Source organism: Trichechus manatus, unplaced genomic scaffold (assembly GCF_000243295.1).
Source record: "Trichechus manatus latirostris isolate Lorelei unplaced genomic scaffold, TriManLat1.0 scaffold00087, whole genome shotgun sequence".
In the NCBI taxonomy this organism is placed as follows: Eukaryota; Metazoa; Chordata; class Mammalia; order Sirenia; family Trichechidae; genus Trichechus; species Trichechus manatus.
Window position 1 is genome coordinate 1,864,855 of NW_004444023.1, and position 17,366 is coordinate 1,882,220.

Consider the following 17,366-nt stretch of genomic DNA (forward strand, 5'->3'; position numbering starts at 1 on the left):
TGTCACTTTACCTCTTAGCCTCTGCATTAATGTCTTTAAAATGAGGTAGTCATGACCTCTCTTAAGGAGTTATTGTGAGAACGAATGTAAAAATGGACCCCTGGTGGCTCAGTGGTTAAGAGCTCAGCTGCTAACCAAAAGGTCAGCAGTTCAACTAAGTGGAAGGCCTCACACTACCTGATTTTAGAACCTATTATACTGCCACGGTAGTCAAAATAGCCTGGTATTGGTACAACAACAGATACGTAGACCAGTGGAACAGAATTGAGAATCCAGACATAAATTCATCTACCTATGAGCAGCTGATATTTGCCAAAGGCCCAAAGTCCGTTAATTGGGGAAAAGACAGTCTCTTTAACAAATGGTGCTGGCATAACTGGATATCCACCTGCAAAAAACTGAAACAAGACCCATACCTCACACCATGCACAAAAACTAACTCAAAATGGATCAAAGACCTAAATATAAAATTGAAAATGATAAAGATCATGGAAGAAAAAATAGGGACAATGCTGGGAGCCCTAATACATGGCATAAACACAGTACAAACCATAAGTAACAGTGCACAAGCACCAGAAGAGAGACTATATAAATGGGAGCTCCTAAAAATCAAACACTTATGCTCATCAAAAGACTTCACCAAAAGAGTAAAGAGACAGCCTACACACTGGGGAAAACATTTTGGCTACGACAGATCCGATCAGCGTCTAATCTCTAAAATCTACAAGATAACTGCAAAACCTGAACAACAAAAAGACAAATAACCCAATTAAAAAATGGGCAAAGAATATGAACAGGCACTTCGCCAAAGAAGATACTCGGGTGGCTAACAGACACATGAAGAAATGCTCATGATCATTAGCCATTAGAGAAACGCAGATCAAAACTACAATGAGATATCATCTCACCCCAACAAGGCTAGCATTAATCCAAAAAACACAAAATAATAAATGCTGGAGAGGTTGCAGAGAGACTGGAACACTTACACACTTGGTGGGAATGTAAAACGGTACAACCACTTTGGAAATCAATTTAGTGCTTCCTTAAAAAGCTAGAAATAGAAGTACCATACAATCCAGCTCTCCCGCTCCTTGGAATGTATCCTAGAGAAATAAGAGCTGTCACATGAATAGATATATGCACACACGTGTTCATTGCAGCACTGTTCACAGTAACAAAAAGATGGAAACGACCTAGGTGCCCATCAACGGACAAATGGATAAACAAATTATGATATATCCACACAATGGAATACTACCCAATGATAAAGAACAGCGATGAAGCCGTGAAACATCTTAGAACATGGAGGAAGCTGGAGGTCATTATGCTGAGTGAATTTAGTCAGTCACAGAAGGACAAATATTGTATAAGACCACTATTACAAGAACTAAAGAAAAGGTTTAAACACAGAAGAAAACATTCTTTGATGGTTATGAGGGTGGAGAGGGAGGGTGAGGGTTATTTACTAACTAGATAGGTAAGAATTATCTTAGGTGAAGGGAAGGACAGCACCCACTAAAGGGGAAGTCAGCACAACTGGAGTAAACCAAAGCTAAGAAGTTTCCTGAATACAGTCAAACCCTTTAAGGGACAGAGTAGCAGGGATAGGGGTCTGGGGACCATGCTTTCAGGGGACATCTAGGTCAACTGGCATAACAAAGCTTATTAAGAAAATGTTCTGCATCCTACTTTATTGAGTGGCGTCTGGGGTCTTAAAAGCTTGCAGTCGGCCATCAATTGGTCCCAACCACCTGGAGTAAAGGAGAATGAAGAACACCACCAAGACGCACAAGGAAAGTATTAGCCCAAAAGACAGAAAGGGCCACATAAACCAGAGATTTCATCAGCCTGAGACCGGAAGAACTAGCTGGTGCCCGGCTACCACCAGTGAGCACCCTGACAGGGAACACAACAGAGAGTCCCTGATGGAGCAGAAGAAACGTGGGGTGCAGAACTGAAATTCTAGTAAGAAGACCAGACTTAATGGTCTGACTGAGACTGGAAGAACCCTGGAAAGCATGGCCCCTGGATTCTCTATCAGCCCAGAACTAAGACAGTTTCCGAGGCCAGCTCTTCAGACAGGGGTTGGACTGGACTGTGGGACATAAAGTGATACTCAGGACGAGTGGGCCTCTTAGCTCAAGTAGATACAAGAGACTAAATGGGCAGCTTCTGTCTGGAGGTGAGATGGGAAGGCAGAGAAGGGTAGGAGCTGGTTGAATGGACATGGGGAATCGGGTGGAAAGGAGGAGTGTGCTGTCACAGTATAGGGAGAGCAATTAGGGTCACTTAACAAAGTATGTATAAATTTTTGTATGGGGAAAAAAAATTTTAAGGAAAAAAAAAAAGGTCGGCAATTCAAATCTACCAGCCGCTCCTTGGAAACCCTATGGGGCAGTTCTTTTCTGTCCTGTAGGGTCACTATCAGTCAGAATCAACTCAACAGCAATGGGTTTGGTTTTTCAATGTAAAAATACATAGTAAGCATTTATCATTGTGTGCCTCACACACTGTAAACATTCAATAAATGCTTTATTATCACTATTACCGGGTATCTTATCCTAGACCAAATATTAATCTTTTTAAGTAGCATCCCAAACAGGTGGCTGTCTGGTGAGAAGAGAGTTCAAAACTCTAGTCCATTCCAATAAATGACAGCTAGTAATAGTTATTTTATATATTGAGAGACTGTTTGCCATCCTGTAATTTCCATTCTTAGTCGTATTTCTGTTCCCTAGAGCCATTGAGAACAAGACTATTCTGCATGGCAGTTGTTAGGCTATTTGAAGGTAGCATTCAGGGCTTTTTTCTTTTTCTATTCCCAAAGATTAATTTAAACAGAAAAGAGATTTGAAATCAGTAGGGCTTAAAAAAAGAAAGCAAGCAAGACAAGAGGTCAGTAGCCGTGACCCTACTTTGGTAGTGGGTCTTTGGAGGTTTCTGGTCCTTAGGGGTGCTTTCTGAGAGGCAGGGCTGTAGCTTTCTCAGCTGATGGCTTGGGTGCATGAAATAGTCAGGATAGGTGGAGGTCACTGTTGGTAAGAACTCTTTGCTTACTGCTGGCAGGCTTGAGCCAGACTCCCCCTGCAGAGTTTGAATGTGCCAGGTCTGTGGGTACCCCTGTGGTGGGCTGCTCCAGGACCCCACCCCGCCTGCTCAGCCTGGGCTCTTTGGCCAGCTGCCACGCTGTCAGGTGTCCTGGTTCTCACCTGCGTGGCATGCCCTCTACTTCATGAGGTTGCAGTCCGCTCTCAGGCTTTTTGGTTTTGTTTTTGAATTGATGTGTAATTAGTGGCTGTGATGAATTACGCCGGGCAAGCAAATGATACCTTTCCTAAATTATGCCACAGGGTTGTGTAGGTCAGCGGCAGAATTGCTATTTTAAAATGGGATTTTGTAAAATAAACCATGTGTCTAGATGACAGGAAGTACTAGCTTGGTGATTAATTGATGCTCTGGAGCTGGCCTCGTGCTTTGTTTCACATGCTTCCATTTTTGTGATCATCCATCTCATGAGGTTTCCGCAGGCCACCCCCCTGATCACTCGCAGATAGCTTGTTTTCAGTTTTTCTGCCCTCTGATGCCAGGGTAGGTGGCCATTATGAGACCCGTTAACCGTTGTCATCGAATCATTCCGACTCATAGCCACCCTATAGGACAGAGTAGAACTGCCCCATAGGGTTTCCAAGGCTGTAATCTTTATGGGAGCAGATCGCCAAGTCTTTGCTGGTGGGTTCAAACTGCTGACCTTTCAGTGAGCCACCGAGCATTTAACCACTGCGCCACTAGTGCTCCTTCATTAGGAGACAGTGCAGAGGACTCCTTCTGTCTGCACCTGGGTTAGGGTGTCAGATGATGAATGACCTGAGGCTTCCTGATCCTTTGCTGTTGATATTGCCAGGCTACTGAGGAGTTTGCAACCCTGCCATTAGTGTCATCGATGTCTTCGCATTAGAGAGGGCGGCTACTCAGGAAAAGGGAAGATTCCTTAGAAAAGAGTTGCTTTTTGCACCGAGGGGGTAAAGATTTGAGTCTGCTGCTTCATACCCAGCACTTGCCAGAATTTGATTTCTCGAAGCCCTTCTGTGCAGCATAAGCATGTGGTCTGTGTTCCCTGAAACACGAGCCAGATAGAAAGTTTATGTGTGTCTGAGAACAGTTCAGAAAAGGCACTGAGGAAAGAAGCCATTGCAGAATTGCTAACTAGGGGTGGTAAACAGGGCCCATCCCTTTGGAGTTGACAGAATAAGGGAGGTGTCATCTCAGATGCCACCCAGAATGCTGAGGGCCGGTGGGTTCCCTCATGTGTGGCATTTCTTCTGGGGGAAAGACTGTGGTCTGTACCCAGCTTGGTGGGTTAATATCAAGCAGCGGACGCCTGGACTGGGCATCTCTTCTGGAACAGCATGGAGGCAGAAGAGGAAGCCCTGGAATCAGACAGGCCCACCTCCCTCTGTCAGGGACTTGGCCTTCCTGAACCTTGCTTTGTTCATCTGTTTTATAGACCTATATAGTAGCTCCTGACCAGAAGGTCTTGAAAATTAAATAGCATCATCATTCATTTACTAAATAATTGAGTGGATGTGTGGATCCCTGAAAGGGCCTACCCAGTGCACAGTGCAGTGATCCCTCAGGAAATGTTAGCTCCACTGGGGGAGAGGTCACCAGTGAGCTGGGGGCACCGGGAGCCTCAGGTTAGGAGAGTGTCAGCCTTCCCACTGCCCAAGTACAGTGATGGCCGCCCCTTTGTAGCTGGGCACCACATGGTAGCAAGCCCTCCGGGCTGGCCATTAACTCTGTTTTCTCTGGGGTGAAAGTCCTTTGTGCAATTAACAGCTTTTAAGCCAGGGAATTGATGGCTTTTGCCTCGACGTTCCTCAGAGTTCACCTGCCACCAATCTGGGGCCCCACAACGGTGGGCAGACTGCTCTTCTCTGGCCTGATGGGCGCCGCTCCCCAGGCAGCACTAAGAGCAGTGGGATGCTCTCAGGAGCCTCCCCTAATTGAGTTCAGGCCCAGGCCTCTGTCCATCGCACACGCCGCCTTCTTGTGTTCATTGGTGGCACCCAGGATGCCTCCCTGGTGCCCCTTCAACTGGCAAGAGTTGCTTGAAACCATAGGCCTCAGAGGAGGCCAGTAGACTCCCTCTTGGTTTTCACCATGACTTCCCGTTTCTTTGTGGTTGTTAGGTTAGATTCCGACTCTTAGCAACCCTTTATGACAGAGTAGAACTGCCCCATAGGGTTTCCTAGGCTGCAGTCTTTATGGGAGTAGATCACCAGGTCTTTTCTCTCAAGGAATGGAGTCGCTGGTGGGTTTGAACCGCCCACCCTTTCAGTTAGCAGCCGAGCACTTAACCATTGTGCTACCAGGGCTCCTTCCCTTCCTTTAAAACCCGTTGCTGTCGAGCAGACTGCCACATCTTTCTCCTGAGGAACAGCTGGTAGGTTCTAGCACTGACCTTTCAGTTAGCAGCCGAGCACTTAACCACTGTGCCACCAAGGTTCCTCCCTTTCCTTTGTTGTTGTAATGTGCCATCTAGTCGGTTCCAACTCAGCAACCCTACAGAACAGAGTGGAACTGCCCCCATAGCGTTTCCAAGGATCAGCTGGTGGATTCAAACTACCAACCTTTTGGTTAGCAGCCCAGCTGTTAACCATTGCACCACCAGGGCCCCTCCCTTCCTTTAGATCTATGATATTGCGGATGCAACAGTGGGCTTTCCTTCCCTGAAAGAGGGAGTGTGGTTTCCCCTGGGGAATTTCTGTTTTATTTATTTCCTTGATTTTTACTTTTAGTTGTTTTCCTTATCTCACACCGTACACCAGAATAAGTTCCAGAGTGATCACAGAGTTAAACTTTAAAAAAAATAAGAAGGGAAAAAAGGAGAGAGACTATCTCGTGTAGGATTAGAGAAAGCTATCCTAAGCATAAAAACAAAGGAAGACATCATAAAGAAAATGGCTGGTCTTGAAAACCTACAATTTCTGAGTTATAAACGTCAGAAAATTCAGTGCATAAATTAGAAGGCAGATAACAAAAGGGGGAGAAATGTAAATGTCTATAAAATAAATAGCTAAAATAGTCATTCCTTAATATTCAAAGACCTCTTTCAAGGATAAAATGAAAAGAACTACACCTACAGGAAAATGAACAAAGAAAGTGAATTAGGAAATTCACAAAGTTAGAAACACAGGTGTCTAAGAATATGTTAAACTAGTTGTCTGAAATATGTAAAAATAAATAAATAATAACATAATTGTGGGTTATTTCCAACAGTGAAATGGAGCCCTGGTGGTACAGTGATTAAGAGTTCAGCTGCTAACCAAAAAGTCAGCAGTTCAAATCTACCAGCCATCCTGTGGAAACCCTATGGGGCAGTTCAACCCTGTCCTATAGGGTCTGTCCTATAGGGTCACTATGAGTCAGAATCAACTCGATGGCAGCGGGTTTGGTTTTGGTGGTTTTTCTAACAGTGAAAACTTGAAACAACCTAAATGGTTAACAATAGGATTTTCTTTTTAAAGTTATTGTATATTTGGATGTCTTTAAAATCGTGTTGTAAAAGAATATTTAATGGTTAGATATAAGGTCACAACATACTTTAAATGAAAAGAGCAGGTTCAAAACGTATTATCTCCATTTTGTTAAAAAAAAAAATGATAAAGAGTATACATCAAAATGTGGACAAAAGTTACCTTGAGCTGATGTACTTCTATATTATTATTTTAATTTTTACCAAAAAACAAGTATTTTAAATGTGTTTAGGTGAAAAAGAAAATTTGGGAAAGTGAGTTGAAGCATCTAGAAAAACCGAGAGAGGAAGAACTTACCCCTGTTCTGTCTCTTGGGAGGGGCCATGTGGAATCTCCCTGGCTTTCCCTAGAGTCCAGTCCTCCTCATTCTCCGCTCTCCAGTTCCTGCTACTAAGACAACTGCTCATTTCTCCTCAGGATTGAGTACTGAAGGCATCTATCGAGTCAGCGGAAACAAGTCAGAGATGGAGAGTCTACAGAGACAGTTTGATCAAGGTAAGGCCCTTGGACCTGGCGTCTGGAGCTGGAGCCAGTCACAGCAGACGCCACACAGAACAGACAGGGGGAGCTCAGGGAGGGGACTGCAGTGTGGTCCTGTGGGGGCTACAAGAGAGGCTCCTGCCACCTACAGACCCAAAGCCAAAGGTGCTGGCTCAGGGACTGCGTGAATAATAGCTGGCATGAGGCTAATTTACAAAATACGAAGATAACTAATGTCTCTGCTTCCCACTTCATCATTCTGACACCAGCCACCCATGTGACACTTTCTCTCTGAACCACCCAGAGTTGGGTCTCCACAAGTTAGGACTCCATCCTTCCTGCCCAATAGGCAAACGCCAGCCTCCCTGCTGGCCCTCACGGTCCCAGTGGGTTCTGTAATTCCTAGAATGACACACAGAATCACCGAGACTGTTGCCTACAGTTATCCATTTATTATAACCAGAAAAGATACAAATGAAGAGCTGCATCAGGCAAGGTCTGCGGAGGTCCCTGCATGAGGCTCCCATTGTGCCAAGTATGGATGTTCGTACCAATCCCAGAAGCCCCAAAGAGAGCGCCCCAAGGTCCAGAGTCCCCTAGTCATTGGGGCTACAATGAATATGCACAACTAGGGCCTTAATGCGTAGTCACGACCGATCTAGTCAGTGAATGTGCATGGCTGCATCAGGCTGCCTCCCTTCTTGAGGCCTGTATCCATGGTAGGGCTTAGGTAGCCTCTTATTTATTTACATTGGTCTGAGTTTGGCCTGGCTGTTTTAGAAAGACACAAAGCACCTTAATTGCTCAGACTGTTTTCAAAAACCAGTGACAAAAAGCCAGACTTAGTTCTTTGTCCCACAGTGACTGAGAGAGGGAGAGCGAGCAAGGGAGCAGGCCCTGCCAGGGGGCAAACACATCAGCCCTGCCAGGCTGCCTCCCCACATCGCCATCGTCAAGCAGGGTCCCAAGTTACCCTTGCACGTGCCTCTCACCACCAAAGGGCCCTGCTTCCCTAGGACTGGGCCATGCCAGGGTTAATCGCAGGTACATGATATCAAAGTTGGGTTGAGGTGACAATTACATTTTACCAGGGCCCCAGGAGTTGCCCCAGCCATGACTCCTCTCCTTGCAAGGCCCCTGTACAAGCAAAACAAACCCAAGGAACATTCTATGATTAGTTGGGCCTTAGAACCCAGACTCCCAAAGCTCACCTTTTGTGAGTTGTGTTAGCTCTTGACGAGGGCTCCCTTCTCTTAAGCTAGGCCAGCTTAGAGAGCCATATGGTCAAATCTGTTGCACCCTGACCCAGTGACCAAACTCTTAACTCTTGGAACTGACCTCACAGTGGGGTCAGAAGCCACACCCACTAATGAGCCAGAGCACTAGGAGGTCCCAGGTGAGCCGGGGACCCAAGGTAGGGTCCGACTCGGCATAGACTCTAGGAGACAAAGCCAGTCAGAAGCCAGGCAGCCCATGAGGGCCTGCAGGACAAAGCTGTTAACCAGTCACCAGCATGCAGCCAGGAGCAGACACACACCCAAGCACCCATCGGGGCCAGAAACACCTGCCACACCCCGAGGCAGTCTCAGCTGGCCAACAGCATAGAGCCTCCCAGCGAGTGAAGGCGAACCACACCAGAGAGGTGGGAACCTCTGTTAACCTTGTGCAGTGGGAAGCATGAGGTGGAATGAGGGGAGAGCCACACACCTGGGTGTGCAAGAATCTGTCACACCGTTTATTCTCCAGAAATAGACACAGGCTGATGATTTCTTAATAGCCAGGAGTGCAGTCTAGTATGTAAAGAAAAGTAAGAGACCGAGGTTAGGGGAGGCAGAGGGAGAAAAGAGGAGTCTGTTGGTTCCACCACCATGAGGGTACGAGGATAGAGGCCGAAGACAAGACTGTGTGTACCTTTTGTGTAATCCACCATAAAAAGTGAGGTGGCCCTTTAGGAAATCCTCCTTTTTTCCCTGATGGGGAAGGGAGTGAGGAAGAGGTAGTCCCACATCAAAGCCAGATGAAGGGGGCTGGGTGACACCAGTAATCAGGTGGGGGCAGCTACACCTGCCCTGTCCGAAGGACAGCAGACAGCTGGTCCTGTGGCCTTGGCAGGAGACGCGGGTCTTTGGGTATGTCTAGAAATCTCAGGACTCTTTAGCAGCATCCAGGACTGCCACCTCCTCTCTAATTCGTGGTAACCCTGAGTCCCGGCCCAGGCACCAGGCCTGCCTGGCGCCATCCCAGGGCCCTCAAGCCTTCTCTGACTGACCCCAAGTCCTGAGTTCTCCTCTTGCCTCCGCCCAGCCTGGACTGGCCTGGCCTCACACTCCCACCTTCCTTGCAGACCACAGCCTGGACTTGGCTGAGAAAGATTTCACCGTGAACACCGTGGCCGGTGCCATGAAGAGTTTTTTCTCAGAACTGCCAGACCCCCTGGTCCCATACAGCATGCAGAGCGACTTGGTGGAGGCGCACAGTGAGTACTGGCCGACCCCGTGTACACCATGTACCCCCACCACCACCCCATCCCACGCCGCAACACTTAAGACCCACTCAGAGTTGGACTACCAGGGAGAGGGATGCAGCAGTATGAGCACGTGTCCTGCTGGCTTCCTGCCCCCCGGGAGCTGACACTGACTCTTGGAGCTGAAAGGTGAAGGACACAGGGATGATGCCAAAGGGATTTGCAGATTGGGCCCCTGCCTTAGTAGCCCAGAGGTGCTTACCTGAGGGTCACAGCAAGGGACTCACACTTTCCCCAACAACTACATTAGGTAAGAGCATGGTTGTGGCGTCAGACTTGGCTTCAGATCCCTGCTCATCTCCTTATTTACAGTGAACCCAACCATGCCTGGTGGAACCTTTCCTGATCCTTGGTTTCCTGCTGTTACTCTTCCTACTTGGATTTATGCAGTGGGACTTGGTGTAGGAAAGTGTTGGAGACTGGACTGTAAGCCTATCAAGTAGTAGGAGATGCTTTCCTTTCCCCGTTTCTCACTCACCCCTCTTCTCCTTCTCCCGTGTAGGGAGTTCAGCATCTTGGCCTGGGGCCAGAAAGCTTCTTGTTGTTGTTATTAGGTGTCGTTGAGTCGGTTGCTGCTCATAGCGACCCCATATACAACAGAACGAAATACTGCCCAGTCCTGTGCCATCCTCATGATCATTGTTATGTTTGAGCCCACTGTTACAGCCATTGTGTCAGTCCATCTCATTAAGGGTCTTCCTCTTCTTCACTGACCCTGTATTTTACCAGGCATGATGCACTTCTCCAGGGACCGATCCCTCCTGATAACATGTCCAAAGTATGTGAGACGAAGCCTTGCCATCCTCGCTTCTAAGAAACATTCTGGCTGTACTTCTTCCACGACAGACCTGTTCGTTCTTTTGGCAGTCCATGGTATATTCAGTATTCTTCACCAACACCATAATTCAAAGGCATCAATTCTTTGGTCTTCCTTATTCATTGTCCACCTTTCTCATATGAGGCGTTGAAAACACCAAGGCTTGGGTCAGGCACGTCTTAGTCCTCACAGTGACATCTTTGCTTTTTAACACTTTGAAGAGATCTTTTGCAGCAGATTTGCCAAATGTAATGTGTTGTTTGATTTCTTGACTGCTGCTTCCGTGGGCGTTGATTGTGGATCCAAGTAAAATGAAATCCTTGACGACTTCAACCTTTTCTCCATTTAACATGATGTTGCTTATTTGTCCATTTGTGAGGATTTTGTTTTCTTTATGTTGAAGTGTAATCCATTCTGAAGGCAGTAGTCTTTGATCTTCATCAGTAAGTGCTTCAAGACCTCTTCACTTCAGCAAGCAAGGTTGTGTCATCTGCATATCACTGGTTGTTATGAGTCTTCCTCCAGTCCTGATGCCGGGTTGTTCTTCAGCTAGTCCAGCTTCTCGGATTATTAGAAGCCAGCATCTGGGGGTGGGGCAGCTCCAGAGGCACTAGCCCCAGGGCCCACTGGGGGCTGCAGCAAGTTCGCCATATCTGGTGTTCATGGCTCCCTTTGTGTGCCATCCCGGCTGTTTCCACCCAGGCCTGCCTCTCTCATGAAGCGTTCGTCCACCCATATGAGGGGACCAACCACTCTGAGCACTTACTGCCTTTTCTAGCTGAGGACAACCTTCCTACTTGCAGCGCTTGTGAACCAAGAGCCCCAGAAGCAGCTGTTGCTGCACAGCTGCAGAAGGGCGTGCCCTTGCCAGCCACCCAGAGAGCCCAGCTGCCCAAAGATCCTGGGGTAGGAGGCAAGAGGGTGGCGGGGCGGCACCCCTCATACCACAGGACCGCAGGCTCATCTTGTCACTGCCGTACTCCAAGGAAGGAGTTTTCAGCAACACAGTTTACTCACAACAAGGCTGATAGCCCGGGTGAAAAACAGTGAAGTGCCAGATAAGCTCGTCTTTGGGTCCCAGGCCACAGACTCCTGGTGACCTCAAGGGGCAGGGAGGCCCTGATCTGTGCAGTGCCATCTGACTGAGTGCCTTCCAGTACCTGGGTGCTGCCTTTGCCTTGATCTGGCCACGTGGCCTTGGCTGGTTGGCATTGTTCACAGCTCCTCATCGTCTCAGCCACCAGGAGGGCTGGGAGCACATGTTCCTGCCAGGACGGTCCTCAGGTTGCCTGGCCTTCTCTCCCGGCTGCCTTGTGGAGATGGGTTAAGGGTGGAGGCAGTGCTGGCTTCTCGGTTCACCCTGTCACCCAGAGAGGTTCTCCCCACAGTCCCTTCTCCAGCAAGCTCTAGGCTGGCCCAGATGTGAAATGCAGAGGAAATCTCCATCTAGAGCCAGCTTCCTGTCAGCCAAGCCTGTCTTTGAGTGGGATTCAGGAAGAGAGGAAGGAAGGTGTGGACTGGTACCCAGCTTGCTGGAGGCCCAGGGAATCCTGTCAGCATTTGTCTTGACTTGGTGCCATCTAGAGGCTTAGAGCATCCCTGCACCCAGCAGAATCCCATTGTTTCTGGGGGAGCTGCTAACATAGCATATTTTTGTTTTGGGAGTGCAGTGGGGGCAGGAGAGGGAGGTGTTATTGATAGACAATCAGCTGTCCTTCCTATCGCAGCTTCCGCCCGCTTCCAAAGCTGAGGAGGTAGCTTCTCGCTGCTGCTGCAGCTGCTGCCTGGAAAAGGGTGGAAGTTTTCCGCTTCCTCTTCCCATTGTGTGTTTCCTGTGCCCCAAGCCAGTCAGTGGGGCTGCATCACCTTGAACCTGGAAGAAGGGGGAGAGAGGGGTGGATGTCGCTGACACGGCACCTCCGACAGTGGCCAGAGCTGCTGAGTGAAGTTGGGTGTCGGGAGATGGCTTTAATCAAACCACAGAAACAGCCCCTGGCTGGGCAAAAGTTAGTGTTCACAGACACAATGAAAGGAAGATTCCCAGCTTTGGTGGGTTTCCATGGCAACGTCAACTTGTCCAGCCCTTTTCAGTTAATACCTAAGAGCTGTTGTGTCTGTGTGTGTTCAGGGCTTGGAACTAGTTTCAAGTCCCATCACAACAAATACCAAGGTCATTATCAAATTGTTTTGGTAGCTCCAGAATCTCACAATATTGAACATTGCTGAAATGTGCACACAGAGTAGAGATTTGTGTGATTATTCACCACTTGTGTTCTTGCTGGAATCCCTGGGTGGTGCTCAGCTGCTGACCAAAAGGTTGGAGGTTTGAGTCCACCTAGAGGTGCCTCTGAAGAAAAGCCTGGCAGTCTGCTTCTGAAAGATCAGCCATTGAAAACCCTATGGAGGGCAGTTCTACTCTGACACACATGGGGGTGCCATGAGTCAGAGCCAACTCCACAGCAACTTTTTTTGTGTTTGTTTCTGCGACTTGTGAGGTGATGTGTAGGAGATTCTGGAGGGAATAACAACAGCCGTAGCTCCCAGTTACTGTGTGCTCATAACGTGCTGGGCTGGGCTCTCTATTGGGCATTGATGTACACAGCTGATTGCATTTCACTCCAATGTCACTTTGAGGGAAGTGTTGTTAGGATCTGAAAGGGGACACAGCTTACCCGGGTCACCCCACTAGGGAGTGGGATCTGCCCTCCATGATGCCCTTTTAAGTTGTCTGCCAGACAGAATGGAGCCAGCTGAGCCAGAAAGGCAGAAAAGGCAGGGCAGAAGCAACAAGGTTGAGGGCTTCGTGGGGGTGGCGGCGGCACCCAAGCTGTGGCTTCGGCTAGGACCAGGATCTCAGGAGGCCAAGAAAAGGCTTCGTTGGCCCCACATCTTCTCGCCCTCACACCTCAACCCAGCTTTCAAGAAGTCTTTCTGCTTTTTCTTGCTCGTATTTTTTGCGGGGTTGCAGAAGCCTCTGCAGCCTGGTAGAGGAGGTGATGTGGGACAGGCAGCTAGGAGCCAGGCCTGGGGTCGGTCTGGTCCCCACCCCCACCCCTCTCCAGCCTATGGCCCTGGCTTTGCCTCTGTGGGTTTTCTCATCCAGCAAATGGGGTAGCTTTGTAGTGAGGGCTGCACAAAGGTCAACTGTGAAGTTGTTCTGCCAACATTCCAGCACCGTCCAGATGCAAGGACTCACAGATGTCGTTACTGTTGTGAAAAGGCTGCCAGCGTGAGCCTGGGCCCAGGTCCTTCAGCACAGAGCTGGGGTCTACTTTGCTGGAGGGAGGCGCTGAGTGGGGTCAGGTCAAAAGGATGTCAGCAGGACTGACTGAAGTTTTGGTTTTGAGTTGGGGGCCTGGGAGCACTCCCATTGCTCTCCTTGATGTCCTCCCTCCTCCTCCTCCTAAGCCCTTGATGCTATTCAACATCACAGCTCCTGACCAACCAGCTGGGCGGAGAAGGAGAGAATGACGCGGAGACCGACTAAGGAGGCCCTTGTTGTGGGCACCTTGGTGGAATGCCTCGTGAGGACGGTCCCTGGGTTATTATCACCGCAGGCTCTGAGACCCCCCCCTGCCCCCAAGGAAGGAAGGAAGGAACCAGCTGACCTTGCTGCTCAGGAGTTAGGACAGGGCTGTCCCCTGCTGACAGTGGCCCTGGCAGCCCCTCCTGCTCCAGCCAGGAGGACAGGGTAAGGCACGCCCGGCCCGGTGTGAAGGTGCTGCGCTGGAGGAGGGTCTGATTAAAACAAACACAGTTGTGTTGGTGTCGGGTAGGCACTTAAGGAGACCTGTGACGAGCTTGCATCTGGAAGGGGCATGACTGTCAATATTATTAAGTGCCACTTCGAGCCATCCACATGCTTTTCAGTAGAACCTCCCATCCTCCTTGCAGCAAGAGTTTGTCTTTTTTTTTGGGTAAACTTTTTGTTGAAGTATAACAGCAAGGGGTTGTGCCCTTGAGGTTGTTGTTGTTAGCTGCCGTCCACTTGGCCCCGACTCGTGGCGACCCCATGCACAGTGGAACAGAACGCTGCCCAGTCCTGCACCATCCACATGAGCGGTTGCAGATAAGACTGTCGTGATCGCCATAGGGTTTTCACTGGCTGGTTTTTGGAAGTAGATCACCAGGCCTTTCTTCCTTGCCCATCTTAGTCTAGAAGCTCCGCTGAAACCTGTTCAGCATCATAGCCACATGCAGGCCTCCACTGACAGACGAGTGGTGGCTGTGCATGAGGCGCGTTGACCACGGGTCTCTCCATCGTGGAAGGCGAGAATTCTGCCACTGAACCACCACCGCCCCCGTGTCCTGAGAATGAACCTTGGAAACAAACCTTAGATTCAAAAAAAAATGGAGCTCCTAATGGCCCCACCATAATTAGTCCCTATGGTTTTTTAGTCATTTTCTAACAGACAAATGTTCCCAAAACGCTGCCTTTACCAAGTCACACTCTCAAGTCCAAAAAAGCCTGCCTGCTTTCACACTCATTTAGCCTGCAGGGTGGCTCTTTAGCTCCCTCCCTGGTCCCCTGTGCCTTCTGCCACTATTGCCTGAAGGCTCCTGGCCCCTGGGTATCGCGGCTGACTGCGTTGGCCTCAGCTCTCCACGTCACGGCGTGGTTTCACCGAGGGAGGGCGCCACTGCTGTCAGCCCATCACAGACAGGCAGACTGACACGGGTGTGTCACTTGCCCACGGTAACACAGCCGATTGGTGTCCGAGATGGGACTCTTACCTGGATCCATCTGCACCGCGGTTTGTGCTCTGAGCCACCATGCGACCCCCCTCCCCGCTGCGCCCTCCCAGCACCTCTCCAGCCCAGGCCAGGCCCTGTAGGCAGCTCCCCAGACTGGGCCCTCCAGGCACTTCACCTGCTGCAGAGGCCCTGAATTCGGAGGCCAGGAGCTTCCTAAAACATACTTGGGCTGGGCAGGGGGGGTCCATGAACCTCCAGGGATGGTCTCAGAATTGTCCACGTGTACATCTGTGGAGATGGCTCATAGCTTTCGTCCATCTCAAAGGAGCCCGTGCCTTCAGAGTGGTCAGAGACCATCGTCTTTTTTAACATACCCCCTCCCCACCCACCCTAACCATCAGTGTGAGGCAGATGCTGTCCCTTCATCCTGCCTGCCTGGGGTCTGTTTTGTTAATTTGTTGTTGTTGAGAGTATGCACAGCAGAACATACACCAATTCAACTCTCTCTGCATGTACAGTTCAGTGACATGATTGCATTCTTCAAGTTGTGTGACCACTCTATCACCCTCCTTTTCTGAGTTGTTCCTCCCCCATTAACATAAACTCACTGCCCTCTAAGGTTGCTAACCTTTTGAGTTGCTATTGTCAATTTGATCCCGTACAGATAGTTCTTGAAAGAGCTCAATGCTCGAGGCAGACAGTCTTTACTAGTTATGCTAAACTGTTGTTTGGTTTAAAGAAGACTTCAGGGAATATTTTTGGTTCCACCTGTGGTCTTTAGAGCCCTGGAGTCCTGGAGACAGCCTTCAGTTCCGAGATGTCACTACAGGAATATCCTTCCACATGCAGAGAAGTCTCTCTTGGCCAGCTGCTGACCCCCAGGTGGCTCTGCACCTCGTTTGCCTCAACAGCCCAGGCTGGCTTTCCCGGCCAAGGTGGCCAGGCCCCTGAGGCGCACAGTGGCTGCAGCTCAGGCTCTGCAGCCTGGCGGACAGGGCCTGGTTCCCAGCTCTGCAGCTTGTTAGCTCCGTGACCTCAGGCAACTAAGTCAGCCTCTGGGCTTTAGGTTCCTGTCCTTGAAATGGGGGTGATCACAGCCCGTCTCATAGGTCAGGGAGGCCTAACTGGACCAGGCCTGGTGTGTCTCAGCACTTGGTTGGTGTCAGCTTCCCTCCACTGCAGCCCGTCCATTAGGATTCCACGATGGTCAGAGCGTGGGCAGCAGTGGAGGAGAGGTGCCTAGCGCCTTTGATGAACTGCACAAGAGTCCCCCACTGTTCCCACCAGCCCCTCCAACAAGGGGACGTGTGCAGCATCCCTGTGTCTCTAGGAAAAGGACAGAGCCCTGGTCCCGTGACAGCTCCCTCCCTAGAAAGTCTGCTGGGTGAGTGGGTGGGTGGCCACACTCACCCGTCTGATCAGGAAGCAGGCAGGCTTTCTGCATTGGGATCCTGTCTCCAGGGGCAACCGGACGAGCAAAGAATGGTGTTCTTTATGGTGGAGTCGCTCTAGATCGCTCGTCTTGGTGGTGGGGGCCCAGAATCCCCCGGCACACAGTGCTCCCCTTCAGCAGGGCCTGGGACCCAGAGGTGGGCCTCGGTCGGGGCCCTCACCACCACCAGGTGTGCGGCCTGTGTGCAGTCTTTGGGGACAGAGTGAGGTGGCCTTGTCTGGAAGGCCTGGCTGGCCCTCAGAGAAGGCCCAGCAGAGACCACATGCTCAGGCGGCCGCCAGTCCACTGGGCTCACCAGCGCCCTGCATCTGCTTTGAGCCACAAGATGCCCGCCAACCTTGGCCATGAGAGTCTTTGGTTTTTTTCTCCTCAGAAATCAACGACCGGGAGCAGAAGTTACATGCCCTCAAGGAGGTACTGAAGAAATTTCCAAAGGAAAACCACGAAGTCTTCAAATACGTCATCTCTCACCTAAACAAGTACGTGGCAGGCCTTTCTGATTGGGCTTTCCTCCTCCAAGCATCAGCTCAACAGGCACGGTCAGTGAAGGGCTGTGAGCCGGCCAGGTCAGGGCTTGCCTGCGGGGGCTCAGGGTCCCCCCATGCGTGGGGCCTGCCTGGCTCACCCGTGGAGGAGCACCTCAGCTCTGGCCTTACGCACGGGTTGGGTGCTGGTGCTAAGCAGCCACATGGCTCAGGTATGGAGGCCCTTTTGCAGCAGGCCATGCACTTGGCCTCACTGCACCCAGTGGGGATGAGGGGGCAGTCTTTAGAGTCCATGGCCCTCATCTAATCCCTAGGGCTATCAGGCTCAGATCCTCTGGTTGGGAGGGATGCTTCCAGAATCTGCCCCTGAAACAGA

At 50.0% G+C, this 17,366-nt stretch overlaps 1 protein-coding gene across 1 annotated transcript in view; it reads left to right on the forward strand.

Moving 5' to 3' along the window:
• The window catches only part of ARHGAP35 (Rho GTPase activating protein 35), a 139,421-nt gene that overhangs the window by 121,147 nt on the left and 908 nt on the right, over positions 1-17,366 (forward strand). Inside the window, exons 4-6 of the mRNA XM_004381607.2 lie at positions 6,954-7,031; positions 9,361-9,492; positions 16,879-16,984. Of these exons, the coding sequence (XP_004381664.1) occupies positions 6,954-7,031; positions 9,361-9,492; positions 16,879-16,984 (316 nt within the window). The remainder of the gene's footprint in view (positions 1-6,953; positions 7,032-9,360; positions 9,493-16,878; positions 16,985-17,366) is intronic.